The following is a 20,406-nucleotide window of genomic DNA, read 5'->3' as shown; positions in this document are numbered from 1 at the left end:
AGCCTGCAGGCTCTTTCTGCTGCTTCTGGGAGCCTCCAGTTTGTAAGCTATATCAGTGTCTTTACCCTACAAGTTAGGGATCCAGAGACAGGGGCTGCAAGAACTGTAGTATGTTTATTATCTTAATGCCAGCGTGAGCCCCCAAATCAACTCATGAAGCAGAGACAGACAGGCCAGGGTACCTATGTACACCTGAGCTGGTGGCCAACTTTTACAGATGGGAACATGGAGTATAAAATTTGGCTTTCCAGCTCTGTGTACCAGCAAGGGAGCTCTGACAGCAGGGTCCAGGCCGCTGTGCCCCCCGCATCTCTTGGGCAGTAAGTTGCTTCCCTGTGAAGGCTAATGGGACTGCCTGGGCCATAAGGATCAGCACAGATGGCTCCTGGCTGTCACTCCTTAGAGCGCATATGCCTCAGGCTTGACCATGGAGCAAGCCTGAGTCACCTCTGCATGGCCTAGTGTCCCCATCTGTCAAGTGGACTCACAAATGTTTGCTCTCCCTGAAACAGCTGTGACAGGGACCAGAGGACAGCCTCTGTGGCTCTGTAGCCTGGAGAGCCCTCTGGTCCACTCAGTAGTCTAGCCTGTTTCGTACTCACACGCCCCACCTTCCTCCCTGGAATCACACCCACTTCCTCACTCAGCCTGCTGTGGATTTTATCCCCAGCCCAGTGGTGGGCCTCAGACCAGACCAGCCAATCAGAATGCTGCATTCTCACAGAACGGGGTGACTGGTTCAAGGGTGCATGTTCAGCCAGTCAGGGCCAGTGGATGGGGCGAGCTCCCGGCTGTAACTCTTTGGAACAGGAATCGCTCTTTCCTGACACAGAGCTGTCAGGGCACTGGCCTGCATGTTGCCAACCTGGAGCTGCAGATCTAAAACGGATCTCACAGTAAGGAAAGGAATGGGAGCATGGAAAATGCTCTGAGGCCTTGGGGTTGGATGTGCTCTGGGAAAGCTACTTCCTATGCAACAGCCATGGGCACAGAGCTGGCCTCGGGCTCACACGATCAGGCAGACCTGGGAGCGCTTGTTGGGCTTGGGCTCCCTTTCCTGGGCTCCCTCAGATGCTGAGTCTTGGGGGCCTCCCATTGCCAGATTCTGCTTCTGCCTCCATTTGACCCTCCACACTGCCTTCTGGAAATTTCTGAGCGGGTCCTGCTGGGAGGCCCTGGAGGTTGGGCACTGGAACCGCTCCCGGAGGATGTAGCCGTGGCTTGTAGGGGCGATGAAGCCATTGGAAGTGGGGGTGATTCTGGTCACCACTGCATGGACAAACTGGCTGGCCAGTAGTGTGCCTGTTGGGTGAAGACAAGAAAGCTAGGGTGCAGGGATCCCCTCCACCATGTTCCAGAGCTGGCTGCAGGGAGGGCAGGTCCTTGCCATACCAGCCCAATGTGACAGGGAACCTTGCAGGCTGCCCCACCTGCTTCTGCAGTGGGAATTCCCTTGGCAAAACCTACCTGCCCAAGAGAACTTTGAAGATTCAGAGATACAAGGCAAGTTAGATTCCTTGTGCAGGTCTCTGACCTGGAGGAGGTCAGCCAGTGTTGTTGTTGGAGGAGGGGAGATGACAGGCCATGAACCAGGTTGGAATGCACTTTAAGGCCCCCAGCCTCAGACCTTGGCTTCTGAACTGTGGGCAACTGACTGTCTGGTGTCGTGCTATACTGTCTTACGCTCCAGGGTATTGGTACCCTGGCCCACACCCGTCACCCCAGCGCTCTTGGGAGGCTGCAGCAGGAGAATGGCAGGTCTGAGCCAGCCAGGGCCGTGTAGTGATTTACACCTTGCCTCAAAATGAAAATATTTAAAGGGATGGGACCTAGCTTGGCATGAAGGCCCTGGATTCCATCCTCAACACCACCAAAAAAAAAAAAAAAAAAAAAAAAAGGCTACAAATCTAGTCCATATACTATGAAATAAAATGTGTCTATCCTGCTACATTTAGGAAGGTCCCATCAGAAACACCTGAAAGGTCAAATTCAGACTGACAGAACGTGGAGGCATGGCTCAGCCACATCCTTGCAGCATGTGGCTCAGTGTCCTTCTCCTCCCACATTGCGGGGCCTCACCCATGTCTACATAAAGCCCACAAACCCGCCCCAGACATGCTGACCCCTCTGCAGCACTCATGGCCACTTCCTTTGTACAGGGGCTCACAAAAGGGCCCTGCCACCCTTAGGAGGCTGGCCTGGGAAGGAGCCTGTGCAGGCCACATGCAGACCTGTCATCGGGGAGGTCAGAGGAGGTGAGGCAGGGGCCTCTAGGAGCCAGGGCCCTTGGTGTCTGATCACAGCCCAAGCCCAGCTGAGAGTGAGACTCACCGTCCAGCACACTCCAGACAATGACAGAGCGGTCCTGCAAGCCCGCGAACACGTACTTGTCGTCCTTGGAGAAGCAGGCACACCGCACCCCGGGGCAGTAGGAGCTCTGTCCAAAACAGACCATGGGATCCAGATGCCACTTGGGAAGTCACTGGGCACCAACCCTTGGGGCCAAGCCTTGAGTTCTGGGGGGAGGGGCCCAAGGAAATCCTGGGGAGATGGGGTGGGGTTCTCAGGACCAAGGCGTCTTCCGAGAGAGGGGGCTGGCAGGTTCTAGAGCTTCACAGTGGAGATGTGACAGTGTTCCATTTCCACGTGACCTCGCTCACACAAATGTTTGTTATAAATTTACTGAATCAAAAATTACATGCTAAAAGCATTTCAGGCTGGGGTAGCAGGGCACGCCTGTCATTTCAGCTACACAGGAGGCCGAGGCAGGAGGATTCCAAGTGTGGGGGTAGCTCAGGTAACTTGGTGAGAGCCAATCTCAAAATGTGAAAAATAAAGACCAAGGGCTATAGCTCACTGGAGAAGCACTTGCTTCACATGCATGGGTTCAGTCCTGAGTGCCACAGGAAAAGGAAGAGGGGAAGGGGGAAAAGAAGGAGGGAGGGAGGAAGGAGGAAGGGAGGGAAGGAGGGAGGGAGGGAAGGGGGGAGAGAGGGAAGGGGGAAGGGAGAAAGGTGGAGGGGGGAAGGAGGGAGGGAGGAAGGAGGGAAGGAAAAAGAAAACATTGGGGGATCCCAGATTAGACCTTAAAACGTTGCCCAAGCTGGCTTTTTTGTTTGTTTGTTTATTTATTTATTTTTGGTATGGGACTCAAACTCATGACCTCACACTTGCCAGGTAGGCGCTGTGCCACTGAGCTACATCCCTGGCTGAGAACAGGAAAAGGGAATTATAAATTGAGAATCCCAAATCTGAAACACTCTGAAATCTGAAACTTGTTGAAACTAATAGTAAACCCAGGAGTAGAGAATTCCACACCATGAAACTTCCTGTCATGGGCAGAATTGCTAAAAATATTGTATAAAATTACATTTGTGAGCTGGGCGTGGTGGCACTTGGGGAGGCTGAGGCAGGAGGACTGTTTTGAGTTCAAGAGCAGCCTGGGCTACAAAGTGAGCTCAAGGCCAGGCTGAACTGCACACAGTGAAATCCTGTCTCAAAAAAGACCAAAGAATAAAAATAATAAATAAATAATAAAATTACATTTGTGTATATATAAAACACAAAACGAATTTCCTGTTTAGATTGGGACCTATCCCCATGATATCTCATTAGAGATACGCAGATATTCCGACCTCTGACACGCAGGACACTCTGGCCCATGCACTTTTTTTTTTCACTGTAGTGCAGGCTGACCTTAAACTCAGAGAAATCCTCCTGCCTCAGTCTCCTGAGTGCTGGGTTACAGGTGTGAACCACCACAACCAACATTCAGGAATTTTAGGCAAGGGGCATTCAACCTGTATTTCTCTCCACTGCGGAGGTCTTTAATTTGGTTTTGGTGCTGGTTATCTAACCCAGGCTTGATGCACCACCAAAGGACACTCGGGACCCTTTTATTTCTGAGACAAGGTTTCACTAAGTTGCCTGGCTGGGCCTGGAACTTGCATCCCTGGCTCCGGAGGCCCAGCCTGGCCGGGGCAGGGTGGCAGGCACGAACCGTATAGCCCAGCTCCAGTCTGCACGCGCACGTGCCCAGGTCCCAGAGACACAGCCGGCCCTCCTGGCACCCGCTGACCGCCAGCTGCTCGCCGTGGCTGACGGCCACACAGGTGACGCGGCTGCCGTGGGCGTCGAGCGGGAACACCTGGGAGTCTGCGCATGCGTACAGGAAGAGGTCACCGCCGGTCATGCCGTAGAGCACGCGGTGGTCACCCAGTGCGGCCACGCTGGCGATGGTTTCGGGCAGCTGTGTGTAGAAGGTGTACTCGGGCCCTTCGATGGCCGGGCACGGGTCCCCCGGCGCCACGTCCAGCACCAGCACAATGTTGTCGTAGGCGACGGCCAGCCGGTCCTCGCGCTTGCTCAGGGCCAGGCCCACGACCGGCTTGCGGGCCTCAGGCGGGGGGACGCACAGCACGTCCTGCCGCGAGTCCAGGGGGAAGACCAGCACCGTGCCTGATGCCAGCCCCGCGAACAGGAGCTTGGGGCCCTCGGCCACCTCCAGGCACCGCACTTCGCTGGACGCGTCCAGGGTGTCCTGCGCTTCCCCTGCCGGGAAGGAGCCAGGAGCCGTGAGGCGGGCACGGGTGGCTGGTTTTGGTTCTGTGCAGCTTTGGCGATGGACCCTGACGGCCGCCAAGCTGAACTGCAACCCCAGCCTTTTTCCGTTTTTTATTCTGACAGAGGGTCTCGCTAAGTTGCTGTTGGCCAGGCTGGGCTGCCACTTGCGTCTCTCCTGCCTCTGCCTCCTGCCCCTCCATCTCTCCAGGGCCTTGTTGTTGGGGTCCCTGGTGCCCTGTCCAGGCTCTACCCCCAGGGGCTCATCCAGAGCCGGGTGCCCCCTGCTTTGTTTTCTGTCTAGTGTTGCCCTCTGCAGGAGGGAACCTCTCATCTGGAAATGCCCAGGCTCCCTGCGGGCATCTGGAGCCTATGACTGCTCGGGAGGGCAAACAGAAGCCTGAGCCGGCTGGGCAGGTGGTGTGTGCACAGCATCCCGTCACCCCAGCACTCTGGGAGGCTGAGGCAGGAGGATCACAAATTCAAGTGCAACCCAGCAACTTAGAACTTGTCTCAAAATAAAAATAAAATGGAGACATACCCCTCCACCCCATCTGTGCCTTTGGATCAGGAAAGAAGCTCACAGGTTAGGAACCCAGAATCGGGCCTCCCTCCATCCCAACAGTGAGCCCACCAGCTCCGGATCTGGACCCTTGGCGCTGCCACTTCAGCCTCTGCCTGGAGGTTTGCTTTAACCTCTGAGCCAAGACGAGGCTTCTGACCTTACTCACACACTGTGTGGATGTCCTTTCTCACAAACCTTCTGCCAGGTCCCAAACGGTGACCTTGCTCTTGTCCCCAACTTTGGGGAAGTAGACGTAGCTCCCTTGGTGGGATACAGTGGCCAGGCCGGTGCGGTCCAGGAAGGCCGATGGGCGCCACCGCTGCTGTGGGGAGCTGAGGTCCCAGACCTTGAGGGACGAGGACTGCCGGGATGCGGCTGCCACCAGAGACCCAGCGCCAGCCAGTAGGCTCCCAGGGCCACTCACACCCTCGAGGATGTCCAGCAGCACACCCTGCTCCGATACACTCCACACCTGTGGGGGAGCGAGGCAGATGGCAGCTCTGTGGTCTCAGTGAGGTCTCAGGCCCCGCCTCCAGGGCCTTCTCAGCCTCCTCTTGTTTTTGGAGACTGGCTCTCGGTGCTACAGAGCCCAGGCTGGTGCTGAACTCAGACAATCCTCCTGCCTCAGCCTCCCATGTGCGGGGATGACAGGCCAGCCCCGCCGCTCCCAGCTTTCCTAGCCTTTCAGACTTACCCAAAGCTCCCCAAGCAAATGCCAGAGTGGTTCTCAAAGCATGTTTCATGGAAGCCCTGTGGGCACCTGTGGGCCCTCTCCAGGTGTTTACAGGATCAAAACTATGTTCAAGCTGGGGAAGTGGCACTTGCCTTCCACCCCAGCTACCCAGGAGGCTGAGACAGGAGGATCACTTGAGCCCAGGAATTCAAAACCAGTCTGAACAGGGTCAGAGATATAGCTGAGCAGCATAGTGCCTGCCTGGCAAACGCAAGGTCCTGGGTTGGAGTCTCAGTACCAAAAAATAAAGCAAAACAAACCAGCTTGAACAATACAGTGAGACCATCCAAAAGAAAAAAAAAAAAAAAGCCAACCCCCCACAACCTGTTTTCCTAACAGTTCCAGGTAAGCAGTGGAGTGTTCTAGAAGCTTCCTGACCACATTGTGGTAAACCAAAGTGGGGGTGCAGAGTCGTGTTAGCCTGCTGCCTTGCAGTAGGATAGGCACCAAGGGGGGGGGCTTGGACATATGACACCATGCCCACAGTTTCCATGAGCATGCATCTCTAGGCACATGCAGACTTGTGCACACACGCAGGAACAGGCCGCATGAGCAGGCTGCAGGGTGCACATGCATGAATGCATGCACTATGCCCTTGTTCATGTGGGGGACTTTCCCGGAGGCGCTGCCCTGACGCCTGGTGTAGTGAGCTCTGCCCGCGGGTCCACAGCAACAGATCCCTGGGCCCTGTGGGACCTCCGAACCCCAGAGCAGACAAAGCGAACCCCAGAGTGGAAAAGGTCATGTGAGAGACCCACAACATCCGATGGCTTGAGAAGTGTACTGACGTGCCCCAGAATGTCAGCGTCAGGGGGAGGGATAAGCAGGGACTCCGGGAAGCTGCTGTAACCCTGGGCACGCCCCCACAAAACACCCCTCTCGCCAAGCAGCCCGCTCAGCGAGTCGCTAACGCGCATGCGCCAGCCTTGTTCCCAGGGAAGGCTTACCAGATCCTGGTTCCTTTAAGGGGCGGGGCATAGAGGCAGGGCTCCGAGGTCCCGACCTGCCTGGGGAAGGACGGCCAGGTCTCCCGCCCTCTGGCTGTTGTCCCCATCTGACCACTGCTTGTCACTAGCACAGCAGAAACTGCAGCCCTACTAACGGTGATAGTTCAGTGGACTAAGCGGCTTGCTTAGGCAAGCACAGGGACCGGGGTTCAATCCCCCACCCAGACCAGGTGTATATAGCACTGGGGAGGATGAAAACAGGAGGATCCCTAGGAGTCCAAGCTGCGTAGTGAGACCCTGTACCAAATACATTTTTTAAAAAAGAAAGAAAAAGAAAAAAGAAACTGCGGCCCTAACACGTGCATGCACGCCAAGTCCGAGGCAGCCAAGGTTCCCTGAGTTCCCCACTCATCTCCAAGACTGCAGGGAAAGCCAGTGGAGTGGTGGGAGGACGGAACGCAGGGCTTCATGCGGGCAAGGCCAGCAGCCTGCTTTTGAGATGTACTCCAGCTTTCTTCCCTGCATTTTATTTTGACCCAGGTGCTTTAAGCAACTGCTGCACCACTGAACTGTATCCTTAGCTCGTTCAGATTTTTTTTTTTTTTTTTTGGTCAGAACCAGGGATTGAACTCAGGCCCTTGCACTTGCCAGGGAAGCGCTTATTCCACTGAGCTACCTCCCCGGCCCCAGATTTATTTTGAGACAGGGTCTCATCAAGTTGCCCAGGCTAGGCTCAAACTGGAGATTCTCCTGCCTCAGCCTTCTGGGTACCTGGGCTTGCCAGTGTGCACCGGGGCACCAGCGACCACGGGCTTTCCTTGTCAACCGCGGCCACTCTGAATGTGGGCTTGTCCTCCCAACATGGCGCTCACGCCGCAGGCAGCTCTCCAGGGCAGGTGGGGCGCTGCTTCCCTCCTGACCACTTGAGCAGTGCCTGCCTAGGTCTGCCTGGGGAGTCCTGCTTCCCCCAGGGAAACCCTCAACACCCGAGTGCTGCAGACAGAGGTCCCCAAGGCTCTGGGCCCTGTCCCCAGAAGACCTACAGTGGGATGTAGCATCCCCTCACCTGAACAAGTCCATCCCGGGAGCTGGTGACAATCAGGTTGTTCTGGGGCCCGAATACCGCCGTCTCCACTGTATCCTCGTGTTCCAAGTCGGTGGCCATGAACCGACGGAAGCCCGCCGTGTCAGCCAGAAACACCCTGACGTGTCTCCCGAAGCCTGCAATGCGTGCACGAGGGTGGTGATGCTGTGTAGGGAGGGTGGCTTGGAGCGCTGAGGCCAAGCAGAGGGGGCCAGGGAGGACAAGGTGGCAGAGCCTGGCTGCCACCCACCATGTGGCTGTAGGCCAGAGAGATCGATCCCTCAGGGATCGGCACAGACTCTGGGTGTCTGGGAGCCAGGGGCGGGTTAGTGCTGGCAGGAAGCTGGGCAGGGAGTTGCAGGGCCAGTCAGTAAGGGGGAGAGGGACATTTGGGTGGGGTGGGTCTCCTGAAGGTCCCCAGCAAGGGGTCTGGAGATGCAAGGTGAGGCGGCCAGGAGGAGAAGACCGCAAGGAAAGGGAGGAGGGCTTCCCATGCCCTCTGCAGAGGTGGCAGTGCTGGGGGCAGCATGGCCAAGGGCGTGGGACACAGGGCCACTCTGGTACAGGAGCACTCAGGCCCTGCAAGTCCCTGCCCCATCGCGCATCAGTCAGCCATCTCTAGGAGTCGGCTGCAGGCCCTCATGGTCACCGTGTTCCTGGGGGCAGGCAGCACTTTGGACACCATCCCTGTACCTCATTCTGTCTTCCTGCCTGGCCACAGGCCCAGGGTGTAGGGACAGAGGCAGCCCTGTGCCTCCTCAATGCCACTCTCTCCCTGCTGCTGTCAGGCAAGGGTGAGAACTCCCACCTCAGGGCACACGCCCAAAGCCAGAGAGTTTAGGGGAGCTTGGTGCATGAAGATGCCCGCTGCCTGCCTTTGTGTGGCCCTTGACGGGTCCACTGATGGATTAGTTGGTTGACTGAATGATTGGTTGACCGATTGGTTTGCAATGCCTGGATGGACCTGCAGTACATTAGGTAAGTCCTTGCTATCGAGCTACACTCAGCCCTGATACGTATGGGGGGGGGGAGAGAGAGAGAGAGAGAGAGAGAGAGAGAGAGAGAGAGAGAGAGAATGAATCTCACTTTGTAGGCCCAGCTGGCCTTGAATTTGAGGGGATCCTCCTGCCTCAGTCTCCCTAAAGCTGAGATCACAGGCATGTACCACCACACCCAGCTACATTTCTAAAAATTGAAGAAAGTCCAGCCAGCATGGTGTTGCACACCTCTGATCCTAGCTACTTGGGAGGCTGACACAGGAAGGTCCCGAGTTCAAATTACTTAAGGAGACCTTGAACCAAAATGCAAATGCAAAGGGCTAAGGATATAGCTTAGTGGCACGGGGCTTGCTTGGCATATTTGAGGTTCTGGGTTCCATCCTCAGTACCACAAGGAGTACAAAGACTGATACTTCATGACAAGCGAAGAGGACAGAGGATTCAAATGTTGGTGCTGATAGAATTTTATTGGCACTTGGCCCCAGGCTGGACACAGTGCCTATGGCATTCTCCTGCCCAGCAAATGGCACAGCTGAGTCCTCGCAGCAGGAGCAGCCCCTCCTGGTTGCAGAGCCTGAAGCCCTTGGTTGATCCGACCTTCTCAGAGGACATTGCTGACATCTGACCCAGGGCCCCGTGGGGCCCCAAACATCACCCCATTTCCAACCTGACTTTGATTTCCTCCTGCAGCCCCCAGCGGGAAAGCCGGACGCTACCTGCAGCGAGTAGGGACTCATCTTCGGCCAGTGCCAGGAACCATGCAGCTCCTGGGAGCCTGTCCAGCAGCTGGTCTCTGAGCCCTCCGTCTGGGGAAACCTGGCCGGAGTTGGGGGACGTCAACGGCTGCCCTGGGGCACAGCTTAGAGCCCAGGGCTTTTGCTTTGCTGTGTCCTTCAGGCTGGCCTTGCATGGCTGAGCCCTTGAAGGAGCCCTGGGGGTCTCAAAGAAGATAGAGTCCTAAGCACCCTCGTCGCCCCAGCACCCCAGAGGTTGAGGCAGGAGGACTGCAAGTTCCAGGCCAGCCTGAGCTGCATAGTGAGTTCAAAACCAGCCTGAACTGCATAGGAGAAAACCATCTCAAACCCCCCCCAAAACAACAAAAATCAAAAATAGAAAAGAGAAGGGAGAGGGGAGGAGGGGGAGGGACAGATACTAGGTGTCTGAGTGTCTCTCAGTAGAAGCCACGAGGAAGATCAGCCCCCCAGGCCCGGGACTGTGGCGAGGAAGCTGTGTTGGTCTTGTAGTCCGTCACTTACCATAGCAACGGAGCCACCACTGAACCCCGCAATCACCCTTCCTTGTTTCTGGGCTGTGACTGCACAAGTCGGGGTCTCTTCTGGGACACTGGACAGCAGTCTTGTCCCCTGCAGGTGTCCAGTGGCCAAGCTCCACACACTGACTACACTGCCCCTGGACAGGGTCAGCAGCTGGGTGTGGGATGCCAGCACGGCTGTGCACACCCAGAGGTCAGAGATGTCACCTGGGATGCGGAAAACCAGCGCCGCTGTTTGTAGGCTCCAAGCACTGATCTAGGGGAGCAAGAGGGAGCCCATTGCAGGGCCATGAAACACAAGACCAGTGCACGTTGTTGGCCAGGCTACCCTTGAGCTGATGAGCTCAAGTGATCCTCCTGCCTCAGCCTTCCAAGTGGCTGGAGACAGGTGAGCACACCATGCCTAGTTAACCCCTTTCTTTACATTTTTTTTTTTTTTTGTGGAACCAGGGATTGAACTCAGGTCCTTGCACTTGCCAGGAAAGTGTTCATTCCACTGAGCCATCTCCCCGGCCCCTTATACTCCTTCTTTAATTGCTTATGATTTGTTAGTTTTGAGACAGATTCTCACTATGCAATTCAGGCTAACCTTGAACTCACTAGGGAGCTCAGGTAGCCTTGAACTCATGATGATCCTCCTGTCTCAGCCTCCTGAGTGCTGGGAATAGGAAAAGGTTTAAAAATAGAAGCCTTGATGAGGAGATGACTCAATAGAATAAGCGCTTCCCTGGCAAGTGCAAGATCTTGAGTTCAATCCCCGGTACCGCAAATAAATAAATAAAAATTAAAAAAAAAGGGGGCTGGTGAGATGGCTCAGTGGTCTAAAGCACCTACTTAGAACAAGCTTAGCAAAGTGCAGGGACCACGGTTCAATCCCCCAGCACCACATGCCAGCCAGCCCCGCCCCCTGGTGGGCTGAGCTGGCCACACACACACACAAACACACACACACATACATTAAAAGAAAAAAAAAATAGAAGCCTTGGGGCTGGGGAGATAGTGGCTACAGTGCTTGCCTGGCAAGCACGAGGTCCCAAGTTTGATCCCTGGTCCCCAAAGCAAAATAAAACATACAAATAGAAGCCCTGTGGCCGGACATGGTGGTGCCCATCTGGAACCCAGCTATACCCAGGAGGCAGAGGCAGGAGGATCTGGAATTTGAAGGCAGCCTGGGCAGCACAGCGAAACTCATCCTGGCACCACCACCACAACAAAGCTGAGGCTAGTGGTGGTAAAGCAGTACTTATGGGGAAGTGTGTCCCCCGCCCTCACGGGACCAAATAAGAGAGGAGAATGTGGCTCTGGTTTAAGGTCACAAGACCCAACTGGGATCATCTCTGCCAACAGTGATACTTGAAACCCCTTCTAGCCCCTGCCACTGCCGGATGTCCTGGTCCCAGCTGGACCTGCCAGGTGGGTGGCTGCACGTTACCTGTGAGCCCCAGGCCACGTATACCACATCTTGGGCCTCGTCCACATGGAGACTACAGGGTTGGGGGTCTGGGAGCCCTGTGTCCCGCAGGGTCCACCGCTCCCGGCCAGACAGCAGGTGCCAGAGGCGCAGCATGCGGTCCCTGGAGGCGGAGATGGCCAGGGTCCCCCGGGCGAGCACGGCCACACATGTCACCTCACCTGCAGCAGGATGCGGGGCAGTAAGTGGGAGCTCCATCCCAATCGCCTCGGTGCCCACGGGTGCAGGAACACCCGGCTCCCAAAGACAAGGTGGGCAGTTTAGGGGGAGAAAAATGAAACTGCAGCAGAAGGCTGGGATTCAACCAGCCCTCCCAAAGGCCAAATTAGTGATAAGCACTGAACTGTACAAAGACTCGGTGTCCAGGAGGCATTTAAATTCTTTTTCATTGTTTTGAGACAGTTATTTTTCACTGCGTAGCCCAGGCTGGGCTTGAACGTGCAGGGAACCTTCTGCCTCGGCCTCCTGTGTGCTGGGATCACAGGTATGCGCCACCATGCCTGGCTCAATTTCTAAGAGCTCGGGGAAGAGCCAAGCGTGGGGCCATCATCAATCTGTGCTGCATCGCTGGAGCACTACTCGGCCACTGTGAGCCTAATGATTTGATGTTTACCCCCACTTTCTGTGATGACCCCCTCCCTGCAGAACCCTGGAGCCTCACATCTGCCTTTTGGAAACCCCACAAGATACCGAGCCTCCCCTTTCCATTCACACCCACAATAGCTTTGGGATCCTCAATAAACTGTTTACGGTGTTTCTCTAACAACAAATAAGAGTTTGTTACTTGGCGGGTGGTGTGCCCGTCATCCCAGCACTCTGCGTGGCCGAGGCAGGAGGAGCCAAGCCCCAGCCCAGGCCAAGCAACTTGGCAAGGCCCTGTCTCAAAGTAAAACACAAAGAGCTGGGCGTGTGGCACATGCCTATCGTCCCAGCACTCAGGAGGCCGAGGCAGGAGGAGCCTGAGAGTTCCAGACCAGCCTGGGTTACAGAGTGAGCTCAAGGCCAGCCTGAGCTGCATAGCGAGAGCCCGTCTCAGAAAGACAAGAAAGTTAAAAAATAAATAAAATGTAAGTCAGGAACTGAGGCTGCAGTCAGGGGAAGCCCTGGGTTCCACCCCTGGTACCTGGGGGAACTACAAGAGGCAGAATGAAAACTTAAGAGTCTGCTGTGATTTGAATGAATGGCTCCCTGAAACCTGTCATGGGAAACAATCCCAAGGCAAGAGTGTTTGGAAGACACTTTCTTCTCTTTTTGTAGTACTCATGGTTGGACCCAGGACCTTCTCACCAAGCTACATCCCCAGCGCTCTCTCTCTCTCTCTCTCTCTCTCTCTCTCTCTCTCTCTGTCTCTGTTTATCTGTCTGTCTCTTTCTCTTTCTCTCTCTCTCACTGTCTGTCTGTCTGTCTCTCTCTCTCTCGCTGTCTGTCTGTCTCTCTCTCTCACTGTCTGTCTGTCTGTCTCTCTCTCTCGCTGTCTGTCTGTCTCTCTCTCTCACTGTCTATCTGTCTCTGTCTCTGTCCATCTGTCTCTGTCTCTGTCTCTGTCTCTGTCTCTCTCTCTCTCTCTCTCTCTCTCTCTCTCTCACACACACACACACACACACACACACACACACACACACACACGGGATGGATCCAGGGCCTTCACACTGAGCTATACCCTAATTCAATTTTACTTTCTTGTTTGACTCAGGGTCTCTCTAGTTGACCCAGACTGGATTTGAACTCGCGATGCTCCTGCCTCAGCCTGCTTTGTGGCTAGGCTCACAGGCACACACCACTACACCCTACTTGGGGGCGATGTGTCACGCAGCTCTAGCTGAGAGCTGCAGAAACAGAGCCCAGAGTTTCCGTGCCCAGGAGTCCGTGGTGAGGGACTCTGTGTGGGATGCAGGCTCGTGCCCCGCAGCCTTGGTGGCCTACCTGTGTGTCCCATGAGAACGTGGGTTGCGTGTTGCTCCTGCACATCCCACACAGTCACCATGCCGTCCTGGGTGCCTACCACCAGCAGCCGCTCCTCTGGGCTCCACGCCAGGGCGGTGATGCCTGCAGCCACACAGAGACGACAGCCGTTCCCTCAGCGCCAGGCCTCTGCTGTGGCTCCCCGGCATGCCGCACCATTTGCAGATGGGAGCCAACGCACAGGTGGGCTCAGGCCCTTGCCAGAGCCACACAGCTGCACTGCTGATGGCAGATGCTCTCAGGGAGATGCAGTGTCCCCAGGCTGGGCTCATTAGCATATTGACACTGGGCTCTGATGTCCCCAGGGGCACCAAGGGCCAAGTCAGTGTGAGGTGGCACTGGCTGATGGAGCCCTGGGGACCCACCCGGAGCCCATGCCCATTCTGCTGCCCTTGACACCCACCTCTGTGACAGCCCGTGAGAGTGGCACGCAGGGCCCCGCCAGGGGGCTGCAGGCACCCAGCCAGTGGCACCAGCAGCGGCTGTGGGCAGGTGTGGAGCCAGGCCTGGGCCTGCTGGCAGAGTGGCCCCACCAGCGCTGGGCACGAGGCAGCGAGGGGCTGTAGCCTGGCCAGCATCTCCGAATACAACACGCTTCTCTCTACAAGGAGACAGGGACTGTGACTGCCTATATGGCCCGCCACCCCACCACCCTGAGCAGGCTCCAGGCTCCCAACCTTTTTCAATCCTGCTTCAAGAACATGCTTAGAATCCAACTTAGCAGCACAATGAGACCCCGACTCAAAATGTACAGAAAGGGCTAGGGACCTGCTCCCTCGGCCGCCTGTCTAGCAAGTGCAAAGCCCCAGTCTCTGTCCCCAGGAGCCAGAGACAGCCCAAGAAGGAAGCTGCGATCAGAAGCGGCTCCATGCAAGCCACATTGGTCTGCAGGGAGGTCTGAGTGTGGGGTGTCCTCTAGCAATGGAAGGCAGGTGCCTGGGGCGCCCTCTGGTGGCAGCTTGGTCCCACCCCAGCTGGGGCTTGGGATTCCCTCCCGGAGCCGGGCAGTGGAGCCCTGGGTCCTGGAGATCACTGGGAAGCCCCCTAGGCTCTGCTGGGGAATCTAGATCCCAGAGGGCTCCTTGTCACCAGCGGGCCACAGGCCCAGCCCCCTCCTAACGCCACTGCAGAAAGGGCTGCCCTGAAGCCCGCACTGCCAAAGGTCCTAAGGCCACTGGATGTACCCCTTCCTCGTAGCCCAGGGGACATTGTGGACAGGACTCAGGAGGTCACACGGCCAGAACTCACAGCGTTCAGCTGTGACTACTCTTAATGCCACCAAAAGTGGAATGCACTTACAAATAATTACAGTGGCAAACTGAAGCTGGGCACGGTGGCACATGTCTGTCACCTTGCCACAAAATATAATTAGATGAGAAGGTCTGGGGATGATTCCACATGAAGCCCAGCTCTAAGCCCAGGCAGGCTTTAGATTCAGGTGTTGCAGCAGAAGAGCTGACAAGCACCCCTGGCTTGGGGCTCGGGAAGCACAAGGCCATCCTCCCACAGTCCCCTCCTTGCTCGAAGCAGACTGCATCAAGGTCAAGGCAGTGGCAGGTGGCCCAGTCGTAACTGTGTCTGAAGCTTGCCAATGCCACCCGTGGGAGCTGCTATCAGCTGCCATTTCCTGAGCCGTCCAGAATCGCTACCTCCCAGACCTTCTAGAGAACGATGTGGTCCAGGCATACTGGGGTTCACTCCAGGTCAGTTCGGAACTCCGGAAGCAGGCACCAGCAGCACAGGAGCCCCAAGGCTGGAGCAGCACAGCCTGAACCAGGGTGGAGGGACCACAGGCCAGCCACACACCTGCACCCCGCAGCTCCAGGGCTGGGCGGCAGAGCTCGAGCGCCTCACGCACCAGGCCTAGTTCTGGGCCATCCACATGGGGCACACACAGGTCCACATCGTCCAGTAGGGCATCGAGGCCACCGGACAGCACCCGGCAGGACAGCCAGCTCATGTCTCCTGCGGGCACAGGGTGTGAAAAGTTCAGCATCAGCTCTACCCCTTTAGGGTCCCCCCACCTAGTTAGACACACTTTGGGCTGTATCCTGTACTGTTGGGGTGAGTGGAGCACCACTATTGCCACAAGAGATGGAAACCCCACCTGAAATATCCCAGATACAACAAGGGTCTCTAGGGGCAGGGCAGAAGGTCTTGAGGTTGAGAATCACAGGGAGGGGGCTGGGTGGGTGGATGGGGGGTGGGTGAGTGGATGGATGGGTGTGTGGGTGGGTGGGTGGATGGCTGGGTGGATGGGTGGGTGGGTAGGTGAGTGGGTAGGTGAGTGGGTGAGTAGATGGATGGGGTGGATAGGTGGGTGGCTGGCTGGGTGGCTGGCTGGGTGGCTGGCTGGGTGGATGTGTGGGCGGGTGAGTGGGTGAGTAGATGGGTGGATGGCTGGGTGGGAGGATGACTGGGTGGATGGCTGGGTAGGTGGGTGGATGGGTGGGTGGGTGGATGCTATAGTATGGGTACATGGCAGGGCGGGTGGATGGGTGTATAAGGGACAGACAAGCAGACTGAGTGTCCCAAAGACAAACAGGCTTTGGTGCCCTGTGCAATGCCCATTGCTACATAGCCTCCTGGCGTCCACTCCTGGATATGCGCTCCCTGCTCCTGAAGACAGGCGACAACGGCTTACTCCGCCACCCTTGGCCCTGGGCGAGGAGGGCGGTGCTCACCCAGCACGTCCCGCAGCAGCTCCTCAGTGCGTCCAGCGTGCAGCAGGTGGAAGGGGAGCTCCGCCAGCTTCCGCTCATTGGCGATGGAGTCTGAGAACCACAGGGGCTGCGGCGCCACCTGCAGGGATGGGGGTGGGCTGGAGCGCGAGGGGACTTGTGCGCTGCTCAGACGGTGTGCTCCTGTGGCCCGGGCTAGATCGAGAGAGGGGCCGGGCTCAGGCTGCTCGGAAGCAGGGATGAGACACTTCCTGGGGACAGGGAGGTGTCAGAGGATATGCAGGAGTCCGTTTGGCAACGTGTCAGAAAGCAATGGGGTCACCACAGCACACTCTTGAGCCCCAGCTGCTGGGGAGGCTGAGGCAGGGGCATCACAGGAAGGACCCTGAGAGTCTACGTCCAGCCTGGGCCCCAAAGCAAGGCCGCCTCCAGACCTGCACATGCGCGTGAGCAGGACAAGGGTTTGTGGACACAGCAGGGGGCGCTGGGGAGCGAGTAGAGGGTTAGCGGGAGGCAGAACCGGGTGCTAGCGGCGAGGCTTCCTTTCGAGGACGCGCAGAAAACGAGGCCCAGGGCTGCACCCCAGCCTGGGAGGACAAAGGGGCCACAGGGCCTCTGGGCACAGAGCAGGAGTTGCTCAGGAGGAGAAGGGCGGAGCAGAGACTGTCCTGGTCCCGGGCGGAGCAGACTCCTGGCCACCCTGGTCCCGTGGAGACCAAGGAAAAAGCAAAGGAGGCTGAGAGCAAAGAGCAGAACCCGCGGTGTGGCTGCTCCACTCCGGGGACCTGCGGGAGGGGCCTGAGGATGCGGGGCTCCACTGTTCCCTGGGCTATGGATGCGACCACACGACCACGCGGGCTTGCAGCAGAATGCCACAATGTCAGGTTCTCTCATCGCAGGGATGGAGCGCCAGGGCCCTGTGCCACTAACCAGTGCCCGCCCTTTTTCTTTTTATCTCTCTGTGTTTGTGTGTGTGTGTGTGTGTGTTTCTGGTCTTTTCTTGGAGACAGGCTCTCATGATGCAGTGCAGGCTGGTCTCGAACTCACACCGATCCTCCTACCTCAGCCTTCCAAGTCCCGGTATCACGTGTGTGTGCGCCACCACACCCAGCTTATTCTTTCCTCTTGACGCAGGGTCTCACTAAGTCCCCCCAGCTGGGCACAAACTTTCGATCCTCTCACCTCAGCCTTCCGAGTAGGTAAGATGACAGAGGTGCAGCACCTAGCCTAGTGAACTGTTAGTGGTTTGTTTGTTTTGGTTCTGGGACTGGAACTCGGGATCTTGCGCTTGCTAGGCAGGCTCCTGGGCTGAGGCGCTAGAGTTTTAAAGCCCTTGAGTGATGTGTTAGAAAGCAGGTATGGAAATCGGACTGTGCTATGGGACTCACAGGGGCATACTCAGGCCCACAGGGGAAGGGTGGAAGGGTAGATGGAGCTGTCCCTCAGATTTTTGTTTCTTTTGGCAGTGTAGCTGTGGCACCCAGGGACGCACCTATGCTACGTAGGCTCTCTTTCATTGAGCTATGCCGCAGCCCTTGTTTTTATTTTGAGACGAGGGCTTTCTGGGTTGCCCAGGCTGGGCTTGAATTTGCAACCCTCCTGCCTCGGCCTCCCATAGTGCTGGGATGAAAGGCGTGTGAACCATGTCCAGCTGAGGGTGGTTTTAATGTTCCCAAATACTGTGATTTTTTTCTGTCCCGGTAAGTCAGGGGTTTGTACCTTCCCCTCCGCTGCTTGCCACCCCAGTGGTGCCCAGGGGCGGGGTCCCTCACTTCTGTGGGGAGGAGAGCAGGTAGGTTTCAGAGGCTGCACAGCAGGGGCTCACCTTGCGGTCCAGGCTCAGTGGCCTTCCCGTGCATGGCAGCGCTATGTGCTTCTTGGTTCCCTGGCTCCAGGCACCAGAGAAGAAGTCAGCTAGGACGCCATGCCGTGCGGCTGACTCGGGTGGGGACAGGTAGCGCGTGCGGACCACCTCAGCCAGCTGCCTGCGGGCGGGTGGAGACAAGGATGTGGGCAGGGACACGGGGTTGGAGACAGGCCGGGGTGGGTGAGGCCCAGGCGTTCCCAAAGTGGCGGACTGCGTTCCCTAGAGTGGCCTGTTCTCTGTCTATAACTTTAGTGTGTGTGTGGCCAGTTCAGCCCACCAGGGGGGCGGGGCTGGCTGGCTTGTGGTGCTGGGGATTGAACCGCAGTCCCTGTGCTTTGCTTAGCTTAGCTTGTTCTAAGTAGGTGCTTTAGACCACTGAGCCATCTCACCAGCCCCAAATACATGGATTTTAAAAGGCGATTTTAGCAGCTGGGGATGGTGGTGCACAGCTGTCATCCCAGTGCTCAGGAAGCTGAGGCAGGAAGATCGCAAATTCCATCCTCGGGAATTTAGCAACACCTCAATTTCAGGAAAATAAATAGGCAAAAATGAAAGAAATGCAGACATGAGAAATTAACCATACATGTTCATGGCAACACTATGCACAATAGCTGAAAAGTAGAAAGAACCCACGTGGCCAGGGGGACAGATAAACACAGTGGGGGTTCATGGGAGTGAAATATTACTAAGCCATGGAAAAGAGTGCAGCTTTGACTCAGCTGCAGTGTGGAAGTGACTGGAAACCATGGCGCTTCGCGACAGTAGCCAGACCCACAAGGCCATGCAGTGCGTGATCCACAAGTGTAAAGTGTCCCAGGACAGGAGAGTCGCAGGAACTGGCTGGTGGCTCTGAGGGATGGGGGGGCTCCCTGGGGGATGGAAATGTCTGGAGCCAGAAGGTGGCCCACACAGCGGTGCAGCTGTACACTCAAGAACTGGAAATTGTATATTAGAGGACTCCACCCTCGTCGTAAGCAGGGTGCTGAGGATGTCCTTTGGAAGGCGAGGCTTGCCGGGATGTGTGGAGCGCTGGGCTCCAGCCCTCTGCCCTGCAAAGGCCGAGGCTCTCCCGTCTCATATGCCTGTGGCCTCAGGACTTGTGAGGCCGAGGCAGGAGAGCCCATGCTCAAGGCTGGGCTGCTCAGCCAAACCCTGTCTTAAAATCTTTTAACAGAACATCTGGGGTAGGACACCCCTAAGTGTAATACCTAGTGTCACAAATAAATAAGTGGAATAAAAGGGCTGGGCCGGGGATATGGCTCAGTGGCACAGTGCCTGCCGGCCAAGCTTGAGGTCCTGAGTTCAGTTTCTGATATCAATCAATCAATTAAAAAGGGCTGCATTGCTTTCAGTGGTGGCTGTGTGAGGCCTAGGCAGGCTGGAGGCCTAGGTGCCCCCTCTCCTACCCCTAGCCCTTCTGACTTGGGACCAGGTCTTGCTTTGAGTCTAGGCTGGCTGTGGACTTTCAGGGATCCTCCTGCCTCAGCCTCCAGAGTTCTGGGACTGCAGTGTGCACCACCATCCCTGGCTACAAAATTTTTTTGGTGCTTTCTGTTTCTTGAGACAGGGTTGCACTAGGCAGCCCAGGCTGGCCTTGAGCTCTGTGATCCTCCGGCCTCAGCCTCCTGAACGCTGGGATGACAGGCATGCACCACACCTCAGCTAGTAAATGTTTTTTTAAAAACTGCAAACAAATGGGTGAGCTGAGAGCTCCTGGGGTGGGGCCCGGAGCCCTGTGAACCTGACCCTGTGCTCCCCAGGGGCAGCCCTGGACCCACCTGTGGGCGAGGGCCAGCAGTGTGGCGCCGTGCATGGGCCGCTGCGCCAAGTAGGGGCTCAGGTCCCGGCGAAGCCGCACCCACAGCAGCGGCGGGAAGCGCAGCAGCTCCTGGCTGGGTGGTGTCCAGTCGCGGTAGGCGGCCAGCAGCACCTCGTTGTCCAGAGACAGCACATCCTTCAGCTCAGCCTCTGCCAGCCCGTGCCTGCGGCGAGGGGAGAGAGGGCGGCGTTTGGCAGCCATCTCTGCCTCACCAGTGGGGTGGGGGTGGGGCGGAAGTGAAGGTGGGGCACAGTGGGAGGGGGCAGGGGATGGGGGCGGTGGTGGGTCGTGGGTCGGGTGGGGTGTGGCCGCCAAAATCCCATGCGGCTTCTTGAGGGTCCCCAGGGTCCCCCCCCGGCCGCCCCCCAGGGTCCGTCCCCCCATCCCGTGTGCCCCCCACCCCCCAGGGTCCATCCCCCCGTCCCGTGTCCCCCCACCCCCCAGGG

The 20,406-nt window shown here is 57.0% G+C and overlaps 1 protein-coding gene across 1 annotated transcript in view; it reads right to left on the bottom strand.

Moving 5' to 3' along the window:
• Positions 1-1,006: 1,006 nt before the first annotated feature.
• The window catches only part of Nwd1 (NACHT and WD repeat domain containing 1), a 41,062-nt gene continuing 21,662 nt past the window's right edge, over positions 1,007-20,406 (bottom strand). Inside the window, exons 5-18 of the mRNA XM_004647380.1 lie at positions 19,920-20,123; positions 18,100-18,259; positions 16,278-16,395; positions 15,400-15,558; positions 13,997-14,194; positions 13,555-13,677; positions 11,593-11,792; positions 10,140-10,416; positions 9,604-9,693; positions 7,872-8,026; positions 5,321-5,471; positions 4,001-4,551; positions 2,332-2,437; positions 1,007-1,302 (exon numbers count right to left, since the gene is read on the bottom strand). Coding sequence (XP_004647437.1) covers positions 1,007-1,302; positions 2,332-2,437; positions 4,001-4,551; positions 5,321-5,471; positions 7,872-8,026; positions 9,604-9,693; positions 10,140-10,416; positions 11,593-11,792; positions 13,555-13,677; positions 13,997-14,194; positions 15,400-15,558; positions 16,278-16,395; positions 18,100-18,259; positions 19,920-20,123 — 2,788 coding nt within the window. The remainder of the gene's footprint in view (positions 1,303-2,331; positions 2,438-4,000; positions 4,552-5,320; positions 5,472-7,871; positions 8,027-9,603; positions 9,694-10,139; positions 10,417-11,592; positions 11,793-13,554; positions 13,678-13,996; positions 14,195-15,399; positions 15,559-16,277; positions 16,396-18,099; positions 18,260-19,919; positions 20,124-20,406) is intronic.

This window comes from Octodon degus, unplaced genomic scaffold (genome assembly GCF_000260255.1).
Source record: "Octodon degus isolate 3935 unplaced genomic scaffold, OctDeg1.0 scaffold00304, whole genome shotgun sequence".
NCBI classification, from domain to species: Eukaryota; Metazoa; Chordata; class Mammalia; order Rodentia; family Octodontidae; genus Octodon; species Octodon degus.
This window is presented reverse-complemented; position numbering and strand designations above follow the sequence as displayed.